At 45.4% G+C, this 21,379-nt stretch overlaps 3 protein-coding genes across 5 annotated transcripts; 1 reads left to right on the forward strand and 2 right to left on the reverse strand.

Annotated features, from left to right (window-relative positions):
* Nucleotides 1–102: 102 nt before the first annotated feature.
* epdr1 (ependymin related 1) lies at nucleotides 103–2,614 on the reverse strand. The gene is made up of 3 exons (XM_086128724.1): nucleotides 2,275–2,614; nucleotides 791–999; nucleotides 103–514 (listed from the first exon to the last, which is right to left on the reverse strand). The coding sequence occupies exons 1-3, from the start codon at nucleotides 2,520–2,522 to the stop codon at nucleotides 321–323; spliced, it is 651 nt and encodes a 216-aa protein (XP_085984850.1). The 5' UTR covers nucleotides 2,523–2,614; the 3' UTR covers nucleotides 103–320.
* A 1,228-nt stretch (nucleotides 2,615–3,842) lies between these two features.
* nol7 (nucleolar protein 7) lies at nucleotides 3,843–6,276 on the forward strand. 2 transcript variants are annotated; one of them, XR_015102796.1, is made up of 8 exons: nucleotides 3,843–4,031; nucleotides 4,315–4,375; nucleotides 4,449–4,498; nucleotides 4,571–4,663; nucleotides 4,780–4,901; nucleotides 5,090–5,167; nucleotides 5,237–5,520; nucleotides 5,613–6,276. XR_015102796.1 is itself a non-coding variant. In XM_086128722.1 (7 exons), exons 1-7 carry the CDS (start codon nucleotides 3,850–3,852, stop codon nucleotides 5,305–5,307), a joined length of 657 nt encoding a protein of 218 aa, XP_085984848.1. In that variant the 5' UTR covers nucleotides 3,843–3,849; the 3' UTR covers nucleotides 5,308–5,588. The 2 variants fall into 2 exon arrangements, 1 of the variants encoding a protein (XP_085984848.1); XM_086128722.1 differs by lacking the exon at nucleotides 5,613–6,276 and having other exon boundaries at nucleotides 5,237–5,588.
* ranbp9 (RAN binding protein 9) lies at nucleotides 5,367–21,372 on the reverse strand. 2 transcript variants are annotated; one of them, XR_015102795.1, is made up of 16 exons: nucleotides 20,741–21,372; nucleotides 15,864–15,975; nucleotides 14,972–15,024; nucleotides 14,223–14,390; nucleotides 14,122–14,144; nucleotides 13,765–13,949; nucleotides 11,209–11,321; nucleotides 10,439–10,547; nucleotides 10,133–10,287; nucleotides 9,815–9,947; nucleotides 9,355–9,476; nucleotides 9,129–9,280; nucleotides 8,086–8,197; nucleotides 6,895–7,985; nucleotides 5,554–5,661; nucleotides 5,367–5,407 (listed from the first exon to the last, which is right to left on the reverse strand). XR_015102795.1 is itself a non-coding variant. In XM_086128721.1 (14 exons), exons 1-14 carry the CDS (start codon nucleotides 20,943–20,945, stop codon nucleotides 7,855–7,857), a joined length of 1,773 nt encoding a protein of 590 aa, XP_085984847.1. In that variant the 5' UTR covers nucleotides 20,946–21,372; the 3' UTR covers nucleotides 6,655–7,854. The 2 variants fall into 2 exon arrangements, 1 of the variants encoding a protein (XP_085984847.1); XM_086128721.1 differs by lacking the exons at nucleotides 5,367–5,407; nucleotides 5,554–5,661 and having other exon boundaries at nucleotides 6,655–7,985.
* Between the last annotated feature and the right edge of the window lie 7 nt (nucleotides 21,373–21,379).

A 21,379-nucleotide genomic window follows, 5' to 3' on the forward strand; every position in this document is an offset into this window, starting at 1 on the left:
CCTTGAAATTTTGAATCCACCCAACATTTTTCTTTTTTTCCAGAGTAGACGACAAATTGACACTAAAATCATTGTCTGGGCACATATAGACAAACAGACTGCTTTATTATTGAACGGGGTTGTTTAATGCTGTTTACATGGATGATTTATTCGGCAAAGTAGAAGACACAAACCATTCACAATCTATTTTTTAATGTGTCATTTTTAAGACTCATACTCCGCTCTCGTTGGTTTGATTATGAAATAAAAAGCAATAAAAATCCCCTATCTTGCCTCGGGATGTCCAACCCCGGATGCGCCCCGAGCGGAACCCGAGCAACTCAGCAGTGCGAAGTGGCCATGGCGTGTGGTCGGGCCGCCTGGCAGCTGGGTGGTGGTGTGAAGACATTTGGGTCGCTGATGCCCAGCTGCAGATTGAAGAAGCGCGTGGATGTGGTGACGCTGCTGTTCTTGATGTATGTCTCTTGAACCGGGTAGCAGTCGCGCAGGGTGTACACGCCCACCCACGTCTCATCTGACACACAGACGTACAAATATACAACTTTCACATATAAGCCACTGCTTGGACAACTTTGGCTTTTGAGGTATGCGTTTTTCATACAGTGGAATGTGGTTGAGTGCTTTTCTTATGAAAATACAGTGCGGTTATTATTTTTTATTAACCTCATGCTCTTCACTGTAGCATCTGTGACGTAGAATGTGTGTGGCTTGAAAAAAGGGCCCTGGACAGTTTTTTTTAAATTTTGAAATATAATTGAAAATGTGTGATAACATTTAAGTGTGAGCTCACGTTTGCGCGCAGGCTTCCTGTCGGACCACTCCTGCACCTCCACGTTGTCGCCGGGGCCGCCGATGATATACTGGTCCTCGAAGGTGGAGTTGTCGGGAATGTCGAAGGGGTCCCAGGCATCGGTCAGCTCAACCTTGGCGCATTCGCCCGTCTTCTGGTCAATCTGGAACATTAGCTTGCTCGCGTACAAGTAGATGAACTCAAAGTACCTGGGCATACAATGAGGACAACAATAAACACGTTGTGGGTTGTTTTTTTGCAGACCCTTTTTTAAAAATATATACAGGAATATATTTTACTTTATTTTTTTACACAATCCCTCACTTGTTTGTGTTTTTTTTCCATTAAAAAATTGAAGCAAAAAATCATGACAATTATAATGAGTGTCTATTTTGGGCTTCGTCCCTATATATCCAAAACAATTTTTAAATATGTATTCCTGTCCCCCTCGCCCCATTTTCTTTGTGGAAAATGCATATGAAGTGTTCTATAATGTTTTGGGTTTTTTTTGTTAAACATGGCTTTTCAATTGGTGTCAATGATACGTGGATTGTTGCTATCCGCACACCAGCCCCAGTCTGTGAGTATTGTTATATTGTCTGTTTACATGTGTTGCTCCACAGTTTGGTTTTTTTAAATATCCATTGTGACCATTATGTATTGTTTGTTAGCATTAAAATTAAACAGACTTTCTCCTTGGCAAACCTACGTAATTGTCTTTGTCTTATGTTTGTTTTGACATTAACCCTTTCAGGAACAGCGGTTACTACAGTGGACATCGTATCATGTTATCAGGTTACAGGGTGCATGAAAGGGTTAAACTTCAACTGGGTTTGGTATCAAACAGCTTGCAGCCTCTTTTTCGAAAAATTGTTCATTCTCTGCCACACTGCTGCTTGCCCACATGCACCACCACCTCAGAACTAATTCAAGTATGAATCATAGATTTGTGAAGCAAATTTTGTACGTGGCATTGTTTAGCATAAGCAGTTTGTGAATGAGGACCAATGCAAGGGACAAACACCCAAAGAAAAAAATGTTTCCTAGCTTGCGGTGGGGTGGGGCGTGGGGGGGGCAAATCCAAGAAAAGGGACGGAGAGAGTTGTTGAATAATGTCATTTTCATCTTATTTTTGGGAGAAAAATGCAATAAAAGAAACTCGAGAAGCCCCCCCCCCCCCCAGCCCTGAGAGCCGTAGACAATTCAAAGTCAAACTGGCACCAAGTCAAGCAAGTTGAGTCTTGCCACGTAACTGCTATAGAAAACCATAAAACATCTTAAAATAAACACATTATACTGAATTACATTCAACTAAATGTGTTTCATTCTACAATTGTGTAACGCACGCTCCATGAGCCCTTTCTGGGAAAAGCGCTGAATAAATACAACAACCTGCGTTTCGCAATGACTAGCATCAAAATGCTGACTCGGTTGTCTTTCGAACTTTTTACTGTGCATGCTGTGCGTGTGTGCGCTCGTTGCACCTCTGACACGGCGTGTGCTTCTTGTGCTGCTGCAGCACCCGCAGTCTGTGATTTTGTCCGTCGTAGGACACCGCGGCCCGGTTGTTCCTGCCCGTGCCGTGGTCGTACACGACCCACCTCCCCTCCCACTGGAGCGGGGCCTGGCAGGGCGAAGGTCCATCGTTCGACGCCTCAACCTCCAAATGTCGGAGCTGCACGGAGCCCTGCAGCATCAACAGAAGCAACGGTACGGTTATCAACTGCTGCATGGTGGCGTCTCTTCTCGTTGTTGACAGAACTGTAACTGCAAGACACTAGTGCCGTTCACAAAGAGATGCGCGCCACACGGCTTCCGGTTAAGGTTTCAGATTAAAATCTTTAAAAACGACTTCCTGGTGAGTTAACCCCGTAAAGAAAATTGACAGAAGATTCCAATTCTTTGAAAGTGGAGCTGTTTTTCGTCATTCTCAACTCAACATTATTTCTTGAGCGCTTTAACAAGCGCATATGTAACTAGTGCCGTACAGAATATTGAACATATTCTTACTCTTAATAATTAAATAACATGTTTTACTTCGTTTTCTAATTGTATAACGAATGCAAATCATCTCTTCTATATGTAATAATAATAGCAAATATAAAATTATACATATATATATACATAAAGTTGTGTGTGTGTGTGTGTGTGCGCACGCGTAGTTTATATTCTCCCCGTGACGGCGTGGGTTTTCTCCGGCTACTCTGGTTTCCTCCCACATTCCAAAAGCATGCGCCGTTGGTTAATTGATCACTCTAAATCGTCCTTAGGTGTGAGCGTGTGTATGAATGGTTGTTTGCTTATGTGTGCTCTGCGACTGGCTGGCAACCAGCTCGGGGTTTACCCCGCCTAGTGCCCGAAGCAGCTGGAATAGGCTCCAGCACGCCCGTGACCCTCTTGAGGATAAGCGGTTGAGAAAATGCTTAATGAACATTGAACCATAATACAGTGTTAAAATGTAACAATTCCACATGTACATGATGATCATTAGACAGAATGTATTTGTATTCCAAAAACATGACCCGCGACCCTTGTGAGGATAAAGCGATTCAGATGGATGGTTGGAAATCACTTTGAGGTGTGATAATGGTTGTTCGTATATGTGTGCCTTGCGATTGGCTGGCAACCAGTTCTGGGGGTACTCCGCCTACTGCCCGAAGACAGCTGGGATAGGCTCCAATGCGCCTGCGACCTTCGTGTGGATAAACGATTAGAAAATGGATGGATGAATGGAAATCACTTTGAGGATTTTAGCTGCTATGAACATAACTGACCACCAGATGTCACCGGTGTGGTCTATTTTATATAAGGCGTTGACTCTTTTTCCAAATCAATATGGCAAAGGAGTCAAAAGTTTCAAATGTCTTCCTTAACCCATCTCTAATAACAGCTTTGATCTATAGAACGGTAACAATAAAATTGTGAACTTAGTAGCGCCTTGAAAGATTCTACTTTCGTGTGAGCAATCTAAAAAAACAAACGTATTTCGGTGTACCGGAAATGTGTCTTTTTCGATGAACGTACGTCACACTACCTTTCCAGTTTGAGACCGCCCCAATATGGCGCCCAAAAAACGTGGTGTAACAGACAGCTTGTGCAAAGCGGACAGTGAAGAGATCATGGAGAGTTGGGCATTGGAATTAGGCTCTAGCGACGACGAGGTCCCCGATGAGGTCACCTTTGAGGATTCTAAGGCCCAGGCGCTCCGCAGCGTCAAACAGGCCCTGGAAAATGGTAGAAGGTAGGATAACTGCTAGCAGGCTAGCCATCCAGGCTAAGCCGTGTATGGAGAACAACAAACAAAAAGTCTGACAGGGTTTCTGATTATAACGCTTTCACTTCTTCTGACTACACCACTGCCGATGTGAAGAACGTATCTGAAATAATAATAGGTGCTGCTAAAGTTCGATGTTAAAGGTCTTGGGAGTAAAACGTGATCAAGTGAAGGCCAACTTGCCAGGTTGGTCTCTGAGGTTTGTAGTGCGCAGTGATAGATTTCTTGAGGTGGTGGTGTGTGCTTCCAGGGAAAAGGACCTGCTGAAAGAGAAGAGGAAGAAGAGGTTGGAACTGTTCCAGGAGCAGAAGGTGCCTCTCATTTCAAGTCGAATAAGTTGACTATTTTAACTTTTGAGTAATAAATCTTTCTTTTACATGGCAGAAAAGCAAACTTCTTTCTGCCAAACTTCTGGAGGAAATCGACTCGTCACAGTAAGTTTCCTCCACTTGAACATCTTTTCTCAGACATTCAGACGATAATTTTATTCTTCTTTCGAACAAAAGGCACAGCCAGCAAGAAGCTGACACGAGGCATCAAGATGAGGATGAAGATCAGGAGAAAAAAACACAGAAGCAAAAACTGAAACACTCCAGAATGTACGGGAAAAAAAGTGCCACAGTTACTTTGGAAACCACAAATGGTTGATGAATTTACCATTTACAATTATTAAGTGAACTGATTGTCACTGAGATTTTTCTTGTTTTCTTTTCAGTCTGAAGGGGAACTACGAAGTGACGACAGTGAAACCTCCAACATCGGCGTCTTCTCAGCAGAAGGCGGCCGAGGATTTCCTCCATTCGCAGCTTTATGGCGCAGGAAGTTACCGTACCACCAGTAAGCTTGACGCCAAGTTCAATTTTCCATGCAGGCTATACTTTGTGCTAAACTTTGGAATGAATGAGTCGTGATTCAAAGTGGCATTTTATGATTGGCCGTTGCATCCAATTTTGAATCGCTGCAAAAGCAGTGAAGGTAGCATGAACAAAACCATCCAATTATGCTATCCTTTGTCTTCTTGTCAGCTAACGAGATGCTGTCCCTTCAAAATAAGACGTCGAGGACCAAAGGCGCAGCCTTTTGCTTTGTCAAGAGCAATTGGGGTAAGGCAAAAAACAAAAGAAAAACAAAAACCTTTTGGGATTGGTTTTTGTAACGTTTTCTTCCGTCAGCTCCCGAGCAAAAGAGCAAAGCGGAGAACCTGAAGCGACGCTGGATACACAAGCAGGTTTCCTCTAGCTGATCGGACCGTTGCAGACGCCCACTTGCCGTGCCTGGATGCCAAACGCTGTTGTCCGTTGAAAGAGAGTCCACCCCGAGACTAAATGTTGTCCACTTTCCATCTTGAGTGAGGACCAATCACGGACAAGCATTATTTTGCGTCAGGACAGTGTTGCCATGGCACCCGGACTTCTGCCCACATGTCATTGGGACAAGTGGCCAATGGCATGGAATTGTGGGTAATTTGTCACGTTATCTTTAGACATACCTTTTTATGTTGCGATTAAAATCGTTTTTCCTCGATTGCTCCTGTCATTTGGCTCGCAGAAGCACTGGCGCCTCTCGGCTGCTTTTGAATGAGACGAGTGGTGTAATCCTTGGAATGACATGAAGAGCAAGAGACTGGTCGCCAGCAAGTGTCTGTGCATGTCAAGACAATGCACAATGGCCTGGCCGCCAGACCGTGCGTGTATAGACAAACAATGAATTTGTTGCAAGCCAAGGTCACATGTTGGTGAAAAACAGAACAGTCACAAATCATTGTACAGATAAACAGATCGTTCGCCGGTACAGCTATCATCATGCAATTTTTTTTTCTCTTCAATTTTGATGATTGATTTGCGCATGTGCATAGCCTGAGTCATTACGTTAAAAGGCACAAATGAAATCATGCACCGCAGGCCAATTATAAAAATTATGAATAAACATTGAATTAATTGACGAACATACCGGGATGATGTTGACTAAATGTAATTGCTTGCGCAAGTCAACACAGTTTGTCCTACAAGTATGTTCCAACGCACTTGCAAATGTGCTCAAATGTATTTGCCAGTCAAAAATATTCGCTCTTCATTGGCGGTTCCACCCTTCCCTAAGTATATGCTTGTCATTAGTCTTACTTAATTCTTGGCTGTATTTTAGTTTCAATCACCTCAATTTTGCTGCCTCTGCAAAACGGAATGTGACCATAAAGGCTATCTGTTCTACTTTATTCATTCTTTGTTACTGTTTTTGTGCACTCTAAACAAAGTTGAGTTGAGCGCGTCTTAAAAAAAAAAGCCATGCATGTCTACATACACACGGACGGACCTGCGTGTACAAAGGGTAATACGTCATTTACGGTACCGTGACGTATTTCCGGCAGACGGTGCGCATAATTAAATAGTTTGATGTGTTGTAACCCAAATACGGAGATGGTCCGTGCAGAGAGTCCATTTTGAGCGGTCTTCGGAATGTGGGCCAGAAAATCCGATACGTGAAACCTGAACATCGGATGTGATATGGACTTGCTCCCCGCTAGTACACCGTGCTGTCCCATAAGCGTCCCCACAGGTGTGGGTGAGTATGTTTTGTATCAAGTGGTCACGCGTTCACCGGCTGGCGTCCTTTATTAGCATCACAAGTGGCCGTAAACTCAATGCAATTAACAAGAAGAATCATCATCATCTGTCATATGAGCGGCGGCGTCTGCACCTCGTAAACCTGCACCGACTAAAAGCCAGGACCCCTTGCGACCCCACTCCCCAACCCTTGACGCCAGCACTAAACTTATACAAAAAAAACAAAATGGAAACAGTAAAGGGGGAGGGTGCAAGGTTGGTGGGCTCACTGTTTTTAGGAGGGAGCGGGGGTCCGATTCAAGATGGCTACGCTGGGCCGACGTCACGCCATCAGTCAGTCAGTTATGTGGACAGCCGCTGGAGCAAGGGGGGGGGGGCTGTTTTCTATTTACCACATAAAGGGAGGCGGTGTGTGTGTGTGTGTACACAGTAGTGTGCTAAAGTTTTGGACCACTGCTCGCTTTGTATGATGTAGCCCTGTTGTGCATCTTGGTGTCAAGGAACTATATTGAATAGAGTTAAGAAGATTCAGTTTGACACAAAAAATTAATTAGGTCCCATTATGGTGTGAAGGAAGTTAACAAGTTTCATTAAAAAACTAATGCCACCATCTTCATGTCAAGGAACTATGTTGAAGTTTAGTTGAGGAATTTCAAAAAAGTAGTTATTTTACATCATCTTGATGTCAAGTCGTTATCTTGGAGGGAGTTGGGTGTTCATTTACACAAAAACCTTTGGCACCACCTACGCTGGCCAAGTTAATTAAGTTTAATTTACATAAACATACATTTGGCGCCATCTTGTTGTCATGCAACTTTGTAGTACTGAGTTGAGGAGTTTCAGTGAGACAAAAGCAATGTTTTGAGGCCAGCTTGTGGCATTTTGGTGTCACGAAACTAGGTTGATGCAAGTTGAGGAGTTCCAATCAAATCAAAATGGTGCTTTGGTACTATTTTGTGGCATCTTGGTGACAAGAAACTCAAGAGAAATGAGCTCAGAAGTCCCAGTTTGACATGAACCCTTCTTGTCAAGCAGCTACATTGGAGCGAGTTGAGGAATTTCAGTAACTAAAAATAGTTCTTTGGCACCATCTTGGTGATTAAAAAAAACAAACATTTTCTTTTCGGTAATTACCATTGCTTAAAAAAAAAAAGCAAATTTCACAGTGGACTAAAACTTTTGTTCACTACTGTGTGTGTGTGTGTGTGTGTGTGTGTGTATGCGAGTTGCTAGTGCAGGTAATTGTCCACGGAGGCGAAGGCGCAGGAGCCGCTGCCCGTTCGCGCCATGATGGCGAGGCACTGGGCGGCCTGGCCCACCGCCTGGGCCAGGGGGGGCTGCTTGGGCAGGTTGTGCGTCTCTGGGAAGGTAACCAGACACAAGCGGCAGATGTCAATTAAAAAAATCTATAAAAAATAGGCCCCTTCCTATAAAACTGTTGCCACGACGGCGCCACCTACCGAGTATTGCACTGTTGAGTGTGGAGCACACAGGCTCCCTCTGGATGGCGTCCAGCTGGTAGCCCACCGGGCTGCTCCAGGGGTCTGAGTAGGCCAACAGACTGAAGGCGTCCTGCGGCGGCGTACACACACACACACACACACACAAACTTGATGAATTTTTAGGATGTTATAGTCAAGCGAATCCACAGGAGTTCTTGGAGATGAATGACAAAGGCAGCCAAACTTGCAATTTAGTGGGAAAAGGCTAAAAGAAAACGCCAAGTGAATCAAATACTGCAGGTTCATTTTTCGCATCTGCTGCTACTTTGTAATTTAAATTTTTTTTCATGTGGAAATGAATTTGCATCCAAACTGACATTTAGGGCTGACCAGTTCCTTTTGCCGAAAGGACGAAATCGAATGACAAACCAATGAAGTTGGGACGTTGTGTAAAACATCAAAACAATACAACGATTTGCAAGTCAGGTTCAACCTACGTTTAATTGAATCAACTAAGACAAGAAATGTAATGTTCAATACTGTGTTATCAGGGATGGTAATGGCTAGTGATGAAAAAAGCAAAAAGGGGCGTGGCCTGGACGGGACGACCAATCACAACAAGTAAGACATCATACACGGCCAATAGCAGGGCTGTTTACAATCGGAAGATGGAACGACTGATCGCGAGAGCTCGTGGAAACTCGACGATAAGGTACCTGACCCCCCCCCCCCCCCTATAATTTTCTTAACGGATTTAGACGACTCACAAAAATGATCAATTTAAGAAATAAAACGGCGGATTTCCGCGTATATGCGGAAAATTGCCATCCCTGTGTTATAGATTTTGTTTTAAATTCACTGACAATTTATCTTATGAATGAAAGAGAATGGTAAAAACAATGCTATTTGATTTCTTTTGTCAGCCAATAGTGAGTAAGATGGTATGACTTAAAATGTGACTGGCTTGACTCAAGTAATGACTCGCCCTAAATATAGTTGTTGCCCCCCCCCCCCACTCCCCTCTCCCTTGTGACCTGCCCACACTCGTGGCTTCCTCCTACCTTGAGCATCTTCTTGTTGACAGAGTTCTTGCCGCACTCCCTCCGGAGATGCTCGCTCATGCTCTGCAGCTCTCGGCCGAAGTGGATCATCCTCTCGATGGCCGCCTGGCTGCCGCCGCACAGCTGGCGCTTCGCCTGAGCGGATTCCACCTCTGCGCACAAACTGGACGTGTCACGCGCGCACGCGATCGGACAAATGCACTTGCGTCCACGAAAAGACACGTGCCCATGTCGGCGTCGCAGTCATCCGGTTCGTTGACGTGTTTGGAGGAACCGTTCAGGAAGCCGTTAGAGGACGACTCCGTCACGCCGTTGGTGAAGTGCTCAACCTCCATGTCCACGTCACTGCTACGCACACGCAGAGCAAAATGTCAGGATGTCACAAACACACACACACACACACACACACACACACACACACACACACACACACACAAACCATGTCACACGCACAAAGACACACTACACACAGTACAGATGATGTCACAGGAGCACATGCTAATGTCACAAACAAAATGCCACTTTCTATACACATCACATATACAGACAAGATGTGAAGCACGCACGCACGAACTCACGCACACAAATGTCACAAACAAAATGCCACTTTCTACACACATCACATGTACAGATAAGATGTGAAGCACGCACGCACGAACTCACGCACACAAAGAGTAAGTGCCCACCTGGTTCCCGTCGTCTGGCTTCGGTTCCCGTTCAAGCTGAGCTCCGACCCCGGGGGGCAGGGCTTATGACTGTGAGGCGCAGAGCCATGGCTCCGATTGGACGTCACGCCATTGCAGCAGTTGCTGTCCACACCTGCGGACACAAGAGGGGTGGTCCTTTTTAAAATGACTTTTCCACACAAACCTTACCACCCCCCAAAATCAACATTTCTAAATGGTACAGTCCAGTCAGACATTCTTTTGAATCAGTTGGAAATGTTCCACCTCTGTGGCAGTAATAAAGCTGGCGGGTGGGGTGAAAAGTACGGCACGGCGTACCTGTCAGGTTGGATTGTGAGCTGCCAGCTTTGTGGGCGGGGCTGCCAAAGGGCCGGGGGGAGCCGGGGTAACTGTCCTGAGATTTGGGGCTGCGACCCCCCAAGCACCGCACCTCGCTATCCGTCCCGTTCACCATCTCGATGAACTGTCTCACCCTGAACACATGGCAAGAAATGGCACGGTATCGTAAAAAATCACCTCGAGTGACACTTTCAATGCATTCACATCGTCAAATGCAAACGCAGTGATCTCAGTCACATTCTATGTCGCATGCGTGTGAAGATGCATAGCGAGCGAGAGCTGTACTTGAGCATGAAAAGTAGGTCCGGGTTCCTCTCCAGGAGGTTTGGGTAGAGCTGCTGGGTGGTCTCAATGGCCTCGCCCATCCTGCCAGACAGCACCAGCTTCTGGATCTCTGCAAACCACCCACAAAAATGACATTGGGTTGGGCTGCTATGAGCCAATATTTTTAGAATCCATTATTGGTCGAATGGCATCAAATTTGATTTTGTATTAAAAAAACAACAATACCAGTATGAAGTAGACCAGTGTTTTTTCAACCCGTGTGCCGCGGGAAAATATCCAATTTGTATACCCGTGCGGTCTTTCGCCCAGAAAGTAACCATGTAGTACCCTCTCATACCGCTAGGGAGCAGCAACAGCTAGCCAATTGCCTTGTGTTTCGACGAGAGACAAGCGAATTTGTGACGCAAGAATGCAGGACGACGGTGAAACAATAAATATGAAAGATGATAAAATACTGTTTTCTTTGTGTACATTAGATTCCAATTCAAGCTGTTATAACGTCATTCTTCAATGTTAAAAACGGTTATAGTAACAATATCACACGTTAATTGTTAAAATAAGCGGGTGGGGTGGGGGGGTTCACATTTTCAGCTAGTGGTGTGCTGCGAGATTTTTTCCAATGAAAAAAGTGTGCCTTGGCTCAAAAATGTTTGAAAAACACTGAACTAGACAAATGTCATGCAGGTATCATTTTTGTACATCCTCGAGTTCTACACAGTAGTCTGGTGAGTGACGTGGGTGTCGGCAAATGAGAGAAACGATGGACTCACTCTGCCGGTTCTTGATGGAGGCCAGCTCCTCATGCACGGCCTGGTCGGTGGTCTTGGCGAAGGCTTCGGCGGTGGCGCAATAGCTGTGGTGTACCAGGTAGGATGCCACCATCCTGCGGGGAAGACGGGAGACGCCGTGTAAGAAGTGCTGCGGATCACATGCCATTTCCAGGAAAAATAAATAAATCAATGGTGGTGAACCGCTACTCCAGCTCAGATTTTCAAGTCATCTTGTTTTTTTGTTTAAGGCAGGGGTGACCAACCTAAGGACCCCCCACCAAAATGGCACCTATGAAGAGACAAGCTTACGACGCACAGTTTAAACTGCAACCCATCAGTTGCGCGGAGGAACATGGGAATCGAGCAGCCACGAATTCAAGATCAATGAATTCATAGCGCCATCTATCAATCCGGGCAAGGGCTACCGTGGCACAGCAACATCCGGCAGATTACAGGGAAAAACTGGCCATCTTCCGCTCATACTGCAGAAAAAAGGCTGCCGACAAACACATCCAGCCCAACCTCATCACCAACGTGACCGAGGTCCCGCTCACTTAACGGGACCAGCACGGTAGCAATACGCACAACGGGGCAGGAGATGTCGGCTTTTACTGTTGCGCTTGGTTGCCATGGTCATAGACAGAAACTGCCACCTATGGTGATTTTTAAGAGAAAGACGCCGTATCAAGAAAAGTTTCCAGCCGGGGTGATCGTTCAGGCCAAACAAAAGGTGTGGATGGACGAGGAGAAAATGAGAAAAGTGGCTGAGTGAGGAGGACGTAAAAAAGACCGGATGTTATTCACGTGGCGGTTTCCTGTTCAGTCACGAAATTCAAGGTGAACTATATCACACTTGAAGACAACAACACAGTCACGGAGCATCGGCAGCTTGACAACTTCCTGCTTTTAATCCGGAGCCCCGACGAGACTAGAGAACAGCAGGCCCAACAAATGCAGATTAAATTCAGGAAGGACAAGTAATCATAGCAGCACAAAGAGATAATCCTGTCAGGGCATGGCAGGACCACAGACACACACGATGGAAAACAGTGACATGATGGAGAAAAGTGTGATTGTGTGCAAAGCATTCTCTGACTTGTTGACACGTGATGTATGTAAATATATTTCTATACAGTAGTGCCTTGCAATATGAGTGGCCAGATTTATGACGTTTCCAAAATAGGAGCTGTTGTTAGAACAATTTCTTTTTTGTTTTTTTTTTGCTTTGACTTGCGAGCCAAGACTTGAGATACCTGCGCTGTGCGGTGACACTAAACTCTCTTCACAATGAGCAGTAATTAAGCGGGTAAAATATAAGAGCTTTTTTTTTTTTTTCAAAGAGGCTTCAAGCTGTTAATTGACACTCAGAGTTGACGATAAAAAATAACATAAACCAAAGACAATTACACACCCAGTATTTAAAACAACTCGAGTTTAGCCTAAGATGTCCACTAGCTTAATGCTAATGCTAACACAGAATGGGAAATAACAAGAAAGGCGACAGGTCATCATGGACATGCAGATCAGGTACGACACCTTTGCTGTCACTGACTCGTTTGTTTTGGAATCGATTATCCAATCGATTATCGGTTCCTCCTGCCGGCAACGTTAGTTCAGTGCATGGCAAATATGGTTTTAAAAATGATTATAGTTTTGATGCAGACATTTCTGTGTCAGGGCGGCCCGGTAGTCCAGTGGTTAGCACGTCGGCTTCACAGTGCAGAGGTACCGGGTTCAATTCCAGCTCCGGCCTCCCTGTGTGGAGTTTGCATGTTCTCCCCGGGCCTGCGTGGGTTTTCTCCGGGTGCTCCGGTTTCCTCCCACATTCCAAAAACATGCATGGCAGGCTGATTGGACGCTCTAAATTGTCCCTAGGTGTGAGTGTGGGCGTGAATGGTTGTTTGTCTCTGTGTGCCCTGCGATTGGCTGGCAACTGATTCAGGGTGTCCCCGCCTACTGCCCGAAGACGGCTGGGATAGGCTCCAGCACCCCCCGCGACCCTAGTGAGGATCAAGCGGTGAATGGATGGATGGATGGAAGAAAGGCGAACGAAGAGCATCTAAAACTTTAAGCAACAGCTATTTGAACTCAAATGAATTGAAGCAAAAAGTGTGCCAAAAATGGTTCATCTTTACATTCGGTTTATTGATGTCATTTATGTCCATTTTCATAAAGTACAGGGGTAGGCAAGTGACGGCGCGCGGGCTGGATGTGGCCCCCGAAGTCATTTTGAAGCTATCATGTTTTCGCTAGCATTTTTATTCTGAGATGCATTGCTGCTGTTTATAACTGGGCGCTAGGCATCAGATTGTTGAGTCCCACATTGACATTTTCTGCCAGTGAATGAGTCGTTGACCAGGAAATACACTGTAGCGTGCTATGTAGAAGCACTTGCTATAGTTTGCTTTAGCCGTAGCTTGATGCTCCACCGCACTACCTGGGAGGTTTTACCGGGTTGCCCAAAAGTCATCGTTGTGGTTTCATCTTTACAAGTGCAACACGAACGGACCCCAACAGATAAAGAAGCGGATGTCAAAGGCGCTTTGACGCTCTTACTTTTGGATCATGGACTGCCACTCGCCCTCACGCTCGCCGATGGGGAAGCGGTCAATCTGCGCCTGGATCTTGGTCCTCCACTCGCGCATGTAGTCCTCGATGTCAAAGACAAACGGGTGTTGGCCAAAGTTGGCGTCCACCACCTCGCCTGGTGTCTGAAGGCCCACCGTCGGGTACAAGTTGGGCTGTGGGCGCAAACACACACACACACACAGTCAAGACTCAAAATGCGACCTTAAAAGTGCGAAAACGTTTGCCATTTTATTCAGCCTGTCTTCATCATGTGCGCTGCTCATGTAAACATTTGCAGAGAGTCACTATGATCTTCCTGATGTGTTTTGAAGGCGAAGCACTTACTGGGAGGTCTGTGAAGGCGATGCCTGCAGAAGAACAAAGAGATAGTTTGAAAAATGTGTCTGCAGCATTAAATATACATTTATATTTTAAATTCTGCTGACCGAGGCTGTGTCCGTTTTTTGTGTAGAAGCAGGTGTTGTTGATGAGGTTGACGCAGCAGCCAATCACATCGCCTGTCGTGAAGGTGGGCCCGTACGGTTGTCCGGTGCCGGACGAACAGAAGGAGTGGCCGTCGTCTCCGTGGTAACCATAAGAGTGCTTATCCCAACCTGGTAAAAAAGTACATTGGACACCAGGACAAAAGGGAAAGTATCGTTTATCATCAGCATTTGTTTTTAATTATTCGGGCTGGGGGGGGGGGGGGTTGCCTCAAAAATAGAATGTAATAATTGATCATTTCCAAGTTTGTTGCAGATGCAACGCACAAGCCACTTTCAGTGCTTTTGTTGGTTCTTTTTCAAGCGAGCAACACTGGAATGAGGAGTTCACAGTGCACGGTGGAGAACCAGTTTGTGACGTTTCAAATGTAGGTTAGGAATCCAAGGGAAGAACAACACGCCCGCGTGTGCAATTCCCACTATTACGGAAACACACGCGCACGTCTAACGCGAGATCTTGGACCAAGACGATTGACACGCCACTCTAGGAAAGCTCACAATTTAACTGTATGTTTATGGTTGCGCTTGAGGTACGGCGGACGGTTTTGAAAAACGCTGTGTGGAGGCTCCCCATGCTAAAGCTAAGCTAACAGGGCCCACAGCGTCAAGTCGGTCACGCTTTGCGTTCTGACAGTCAAAAGTGAGGCGCTCGGGTGTGGTCACAGCCAAAAGGTTTGCCGGTGTCGTCTTACCAGGCAGCCGGTTCATGTTGACTCCCTGAGCAGAGAGGCCGATGCCCATGTACCTGAGAGCACAGACAACAGTCAAATGTTTCTCATTTGGAAAAAGACGGTATGTAGGCCAGTCCAAATGAATGCCATTTACCTCTCGCGGGTATTAAAAATATGTGATAAAATTGACTGGAAACGAACTATTTTTTATTTTTGTGATGGTGATTGCATATCTAATTAATGCAATTTATAATTTGAACAACCTTGAACGCTGGAGGAAAAAAACAAAAAAATCACATTTGTTGGAAAGCAATGATCAATATTTTGCCGTTTTTCAACGGACAAAACCGAGAACTGAATCAGAATTTGTTCCTGCACTGTCGATTTGGAATAAAAGGATGGAAATCAAAACGTGTTTTTTTTTTAAATCCAATTCATCGATTAATCGAGAAAATGATTGACAGATTAATCAATTCATGAAATAATCATTCGTTTCGCTAATGCATGTATTAACGTTATGCTAAAACCTAATTCTATGCCCAAAACACACCGCAGTTACTTTTTGTCTTGTTCCCCAAAAGAGTTTCAGTGAAACCAAACAAAGGCACAACAAAATTAGGCTCCCTGAGACGGGCCAAATTTTTAGTTTTAGTAGCCGAATGTGTATTGTCAGATTTTTGGCTGGAAAAACGTAAGCTTTTTAGAAATCTGCCACAAGCCAAAAGGCCCTTACACTACTTATTAGAATTATTACACAACCAAAATCAATGTGCTATCCATAAAAACAAACAAAAAAACGAATAAAGAGACGACTTGAAAATTACATTTGATCCGTCGTCTTTGTGCACCAACGTGTGAGGTCACGTGCGTGGCGGTGAAAACAATGGGCGCACTGTCTTGATTTTCTTCTTACCCGTCTCGGCCTTTGCTGATGATCTTGACCTCAAAGTAGTAGACTCCGCACGCCGCCGGGATGGGGTGCGTGGCCCGCACTGACGCCGCGTCCTTCGGAGTCTTTCCATGCCCTTGGGGAAACACGGCAAAACCATCAGACAACACACGTACGTTTCTAGTGCATTGGATTATGCACAATGTCTCCCTGCACTTGCTATATTGCAGATCATCGTTGGTTCGATTTTTGAGGGACAGGACAGTTTGTTCCATTTGCGACACGAAAGGTTCGCAAATCAAGACAATGCTTCTCAATGAAATGAATGGAAACACAATTGATCTGTTCCGTCACCAAAGTTATACTGCTGAGATATGAGTTTAATTCACTCCGCAAGCATGCTGACATCCATCAATTTTTCCATTGGAATTAGCTTTATTTAAAAAAAAAAAAAAAAAAAAAAACCCCACCATCACTAGCAGTTTTCCTTTTCTTAGGAGCCATTCTGAGGGATAATTCAAAGCGATCATAACACAGCTTCTGTGTTTTCCAACCCAAGTCGGTTCACAAATAGAAAATAGTTCATGAATCTTGATAGTTCCCCCCTTGACCCCCACAAAGATTTTGTGTGAGTAACCCGATTTGTTTGTAAACCAGGTCGTTCATAACAGGAGGTTGCACACTGCACACAAGACCCAATTTAGAGTTCCGTGCTTTTAGTATATTAGCACCTCACGCCACAACCAGAGATGAGCATTCTGTCCCTGGGAGGCGAACGGTCCGTTTCGGGGACGGAGGATAAGATGAGATTTTTTTTTTAAAGAACGGACTAAGCAAGGACTTTATTGTGTTTTTGTTCATCTGTTTAACCATCCCAAACCGGGTCAGGTACCTACGGACACCTGTGGACATCCATTTCACTAACGACTGACAGAAACACACCCAGGCTGTCTTGCCAATTCACGACTTCAGAATGAATGTGAATTATCATGGCGCGCCGCATGTCTCGTGCGTGTTCATTGTGTGTGGATGCGGGAGGGAGTGATTTCGCTTGGCTTCAAGCGGAGGACAGGAGGAGCACTTGTCCTCCGTCCAAAAAGGTTTTGCGTTGTTTTGCGGCGGTGGTTGCGTTGGCAGCTAAATGCTATCTTGGTTGACACTTGAATAGTCGGGACCCCTTGCCCGCTCACCAAGATGCTATTTGAGGTACGGATTTCTAGAATTTAACTTGTACAGTGGTACCTCTACTTACGAAATTAATTGGTCCTCGGAAGAAATTTCTTAACTGGAAAATTTTGTTAGTAGAGACGCGTTTTCCATGTAAATGCCCTAATCCGTTCCAAGCGCCCCCAACATCCAGACATAAATGTTTTCTAAAGCATAAAAATGCATCAAAATATGTAACAAATACACATAACAATTAGATTATTGTGCAATAAATGAGCTGTGCATAATATTATCCATCCATCCATCCATTTTCCGAACCTCTTGATCCTCACTAGGGTCGCGGGGGTGCTGGAGCCTATCCCAGCTGTCTTCGGGCAGTAGGCGGGGGACACCCTGAACCGGTTGCCAGCCAATCGCAGGGCACACAGAGACGAACAACCATCCGCGCTCACATTCACACCTAGGGACAATTTAGAGCGTTCAATCAGCCTGCCATGCATGTTTTTGGAATGTGGGAGGAAACCGGAGTACCCGGAGAAAACCCACGCAGGCCCGGGGAGAACATGCAAACTCCACACAGGGAGGCCGGAGCTGGAATTGAACCCGGTACCTCTGCACTGTGAAGTCGACGTGCTAACCACTGGACTACCGGGCCGCCCTGCATAATATTAAAAAAAAAAAAAAAAGAATAGAGGAACAAATATCAATGATGTGTCATTTAACGTTTAACTGCGTCCTGATCCTTTTTTGCCCTCTGTTCTCTCTCAGAGGTGGTTTTTGCCTGGCGTTTTGTCAAGAACTGATCCGAGGACATTTGCCTTTGACGGCTTTTCGTAACTTGAAAATTTCGTTCGTAATTAGAGGTACCACGGTATTATGATCATTGTTTTATTTTTGGTAGCTATTTTTGTGTTGTGAAATGGTAGCGTTGAGTTGCTTACCACTAAGACATTTCAATATAAAGAAACAGTGACGTCATAGTTAAAGAAACAGTGATGTCATAGTTGCTTGATTGATGGTCAGTCTTATCTGCAACAGCCCATCACTGCGTTACTGAAAATAAGGTTCCGTAAGCACGCGATGAATACGTCAATGTTTGCGTGTGAGAGTCCTTCGAATATTTTCAGAGGTTGATGTGAGCATAAGTAAAGATGTAAACCATTGATCGCAGTTTTCGCACATTAGGCGACGTTTAGATTCCAACATTACGGGTTTAGACTGTCACAGTGCATCACTGTATGGCAAGTGAGGAGGGACATATTACATTCGAGTACACGACGAAAGGGCCATTTGAAACGTTTAATGCAATTGTCACGGTAGCCGCAAAATCTTTGTAAGTCTAAAATGAATCTAGATATTTTACTTTTCTTGTATATTCTGTAGCAGACAATTGTTGAAACGGATCAAAGCTATTTGTCAGTCCATCCGCCGTAATGTATGTGGCTTGAATATTAGCAATAAATTCGTCAAATAATATCGTAAAATTGAGCTCGAATGACATCATGCAATCAAAAGCAATAATTCCGTATTCGTTTTTGCTTGATGATCCATCGCCAAAGAGCAGGTGAAGGAGGAATCGTCAAAATTTCCTTCCCGTTGCCACATCCAACACGGCTACGGCGTCGACGTACTCAAGAAGGCGTCTTTATGGATGTAATCTAACTGCTGTCTTTGATAATAATTGCGGTTGTCGGAAAAGGCGCCATTCAAGATGGGTTTGGCAGTGCTGTGCGAATATATGGAGCAAAGTAAGAGCTGTCTGTCGGGTATTAATTCATGTGCCCCCATCAAGGCTGGGCTCTGGTGACGGGTCTGCCTCTGCTTCTCTCCCACGGCGTCATGCACGTACCCTTTTTTTCCCCCCTGTGCGGACTGGCAAAACGCTTTAAAAGGACGAGGACGGATGGGGACGGAGAACGATTATTATATGAATAATGACGGAGGGACGATGACGGAATGGTGCCCGGACTGAGGACAGACGGTCAAAATAGGGGAAAGTGTCCATCTCTGACCACATCATTCAGACAACAAAGTGTATGCAGAAAAGTGGTGAAGATTGCACGACTGTCTGTGTCCTATGTGTTGTGTTGTGTTATTTTTATTATTTTGACTTCAAAATGGCGCCGCGAGAGTGGCTGCCTTTCCAGCAGCTCCTATATTTTGTTGTTCTACTTCTTCCTTTCATAACTTTGCTGCTGTGAATTGGGAATTTCTCCATTGCGAGACTAATAAAGGTTTTCTTATCTTTTCTTATCATTCCAGGCAGCACTGACCTCTAATGGGAGAGATGTGGCCTGCCTAACAGAAGAGGAGGGCCCCAACTGAGCTCCAATAGGCTAATATTTATTCCCACAAGGCGGAGAAAATATCTGCCTGCGAATGTTGTTGTACGCGCTGCTTCATGTGTGTTAAAGTTGGAGTTGAATGAAGATTGACTAGTAACATCCATGCTCATTTCCGTTTCCTGGGTCCAGCAATAAATGGGATTTCACAGCACCACAATTAGACATCCAATGGTACTACTTATCAATTTCTACATTGTTCTCACAACCTACAATGTCTCTCTCTGCCTCTCTCCCTTTTTACGCAGACAGACAGCAAGACCGAGATAGATGGACAGATGGCCGTCTTGCTAGAAGCAAATGTGTGGCTGGATGTAGGTAGATAGACAAAGATAGTCAATGCAAAGTCTACACACCCCTGTTCACATTAATGAGGGAACACAAACATGTATACAACACCTGCGGACTAATCATGTGGTCCTTGGGGGTTGCCTATGAGCACCACGTAGGTGACCCGTCTTATAGTTTAATTTCCACTAATTGACCACTAACATGGTTGGTGTGTGACATCACAGAAAACCTTGTGACATCACGGAAAAGATGTCTTGATCACAGATGGATAAATCAGAGTATTCAGCAGACCGTGACGTAAACAGCAGTCACAAATGTACATATTCAGACTTCCCTTGTTTTTCACAGAAACCCCCGCTTGTTCTCTGTCTCTCTTTTTTTTTTTCTCGACCTCCAAACTTTTCATAACATTCGTAAATCAGTCAGGCCCCATCCCTATCCAGTGTATCCTGACGTATAGGCAAATCGATGGATAAACTATAGGTCAATAAATAAAATACAGATACAAGAATGTATGAAGTGAGATATTTCTGAACGGATGTACAGTTAAATAGATTCATATAAAGTGGATTCTACAAACACCTATAATCAACCATGCATAACAGCTGTGCCAAATGGCCACGTTAGATGACACGGTGACATAAGCATCTGTTTGACCTCCCTTCCTTCAGGAAGCCTCTAGAAAGCGTTGCTGTGTTCTTTTTGAGGACATTCTGACTGCATTTCCTGCCACAGTTAGCCCCCGATGCTACTCAATTAGCCCCACAAGAAAAATAAAACATACAAGCAGTCCAGCATTAGACTTTGGGCATTAAAGTTAACGTCTCACGAAAAGACTGACGGTTCGTTCGATTATTTCCTCCTGTCATCTTGTACAGTGCTGACCTGAGTGTTTTATGTTTTTCCTGCGCTTTAGGAGCTAACCAGCTAGTGGGTGACAGAGAAAAGAGATCAGCAAGATGTCCTCTTGCGCTAACCTAGCCTAGCCACTTTGTTTTTAGCCTCGTCGCCTCGACGGGCATCTGGCTTTCATCATCCCGAGTGGGGCTCCCGTGAGCCAGCCTGTCGACGAAGAGACGTCGCTGGCGGCCTTGTCATTACCTTTATAGTGCACGCGAAGGTTGTTCTGCGACAGCCCGATGTAGCTGAACTTGTCCTTGGGGCTCCAGGAACGAGGCAGCGGCGTCTCGCTCTCGTTGACGGCGGGGTAGAGGCGTCGCAAGCGCTGGCTGAGCTCCTTCTCCTGCTCGTTGAGCGTCGAGTCTCCGTGGACGACCACCGACATGAGGAAGCCGCAGCCCGACATGCTCGATGCTGCGCTCGAGTGGCTTGTCAGTGACAAGCCGAAGCCGCCGGTGTCCGTCAGTGTCAACTTGAGCGAGGCGCGGTGAAGCTAAAACTGGCTAACGGGCTAAAGTGGCCCAGAAGCAGCCGCTCCTGGGCTGCTCTGTCGCCGAGCGGCTAGCGCCTTTAGCTCGGCCACCTCCACCAAAAAGGCAAAGCGACCGTTGCGAGGTGCTCAGGTGGACATGGGCCGACCTCAAGGCAGACAAGACGGGAACGCTGCCTCGCTCGGCCTGTCACGCAGGTGGTGGGTGGGGGGTCGACAAGCGGTTGAAAAAGCAAAAAGATGATCAAAGTATTGGAAGGCTGCTTCGAGCTAGACGAGCAGAAAAGTCTCCAATAAAGAGCTCGCGCAGCGCAGATCTTTTGTTTGTTGACGGAGCTCGATCCGCGCTT

This window comes from Hippocampus guttulatus, chromosome 14 (assembly GCF_054856545.1).
Source record: "Hippocampus guttulatus isolate MCC_2025c chromosome 14, RoL_Hgut_1.0, whole genome shotgun sequence".
Lineage (NCBI taxonomy): Eukaryota > Metazoa > Chordata > Actinopteri > Syngnathiformes > Syngnathidae > Hippocampus > Hippocampus guttulatus.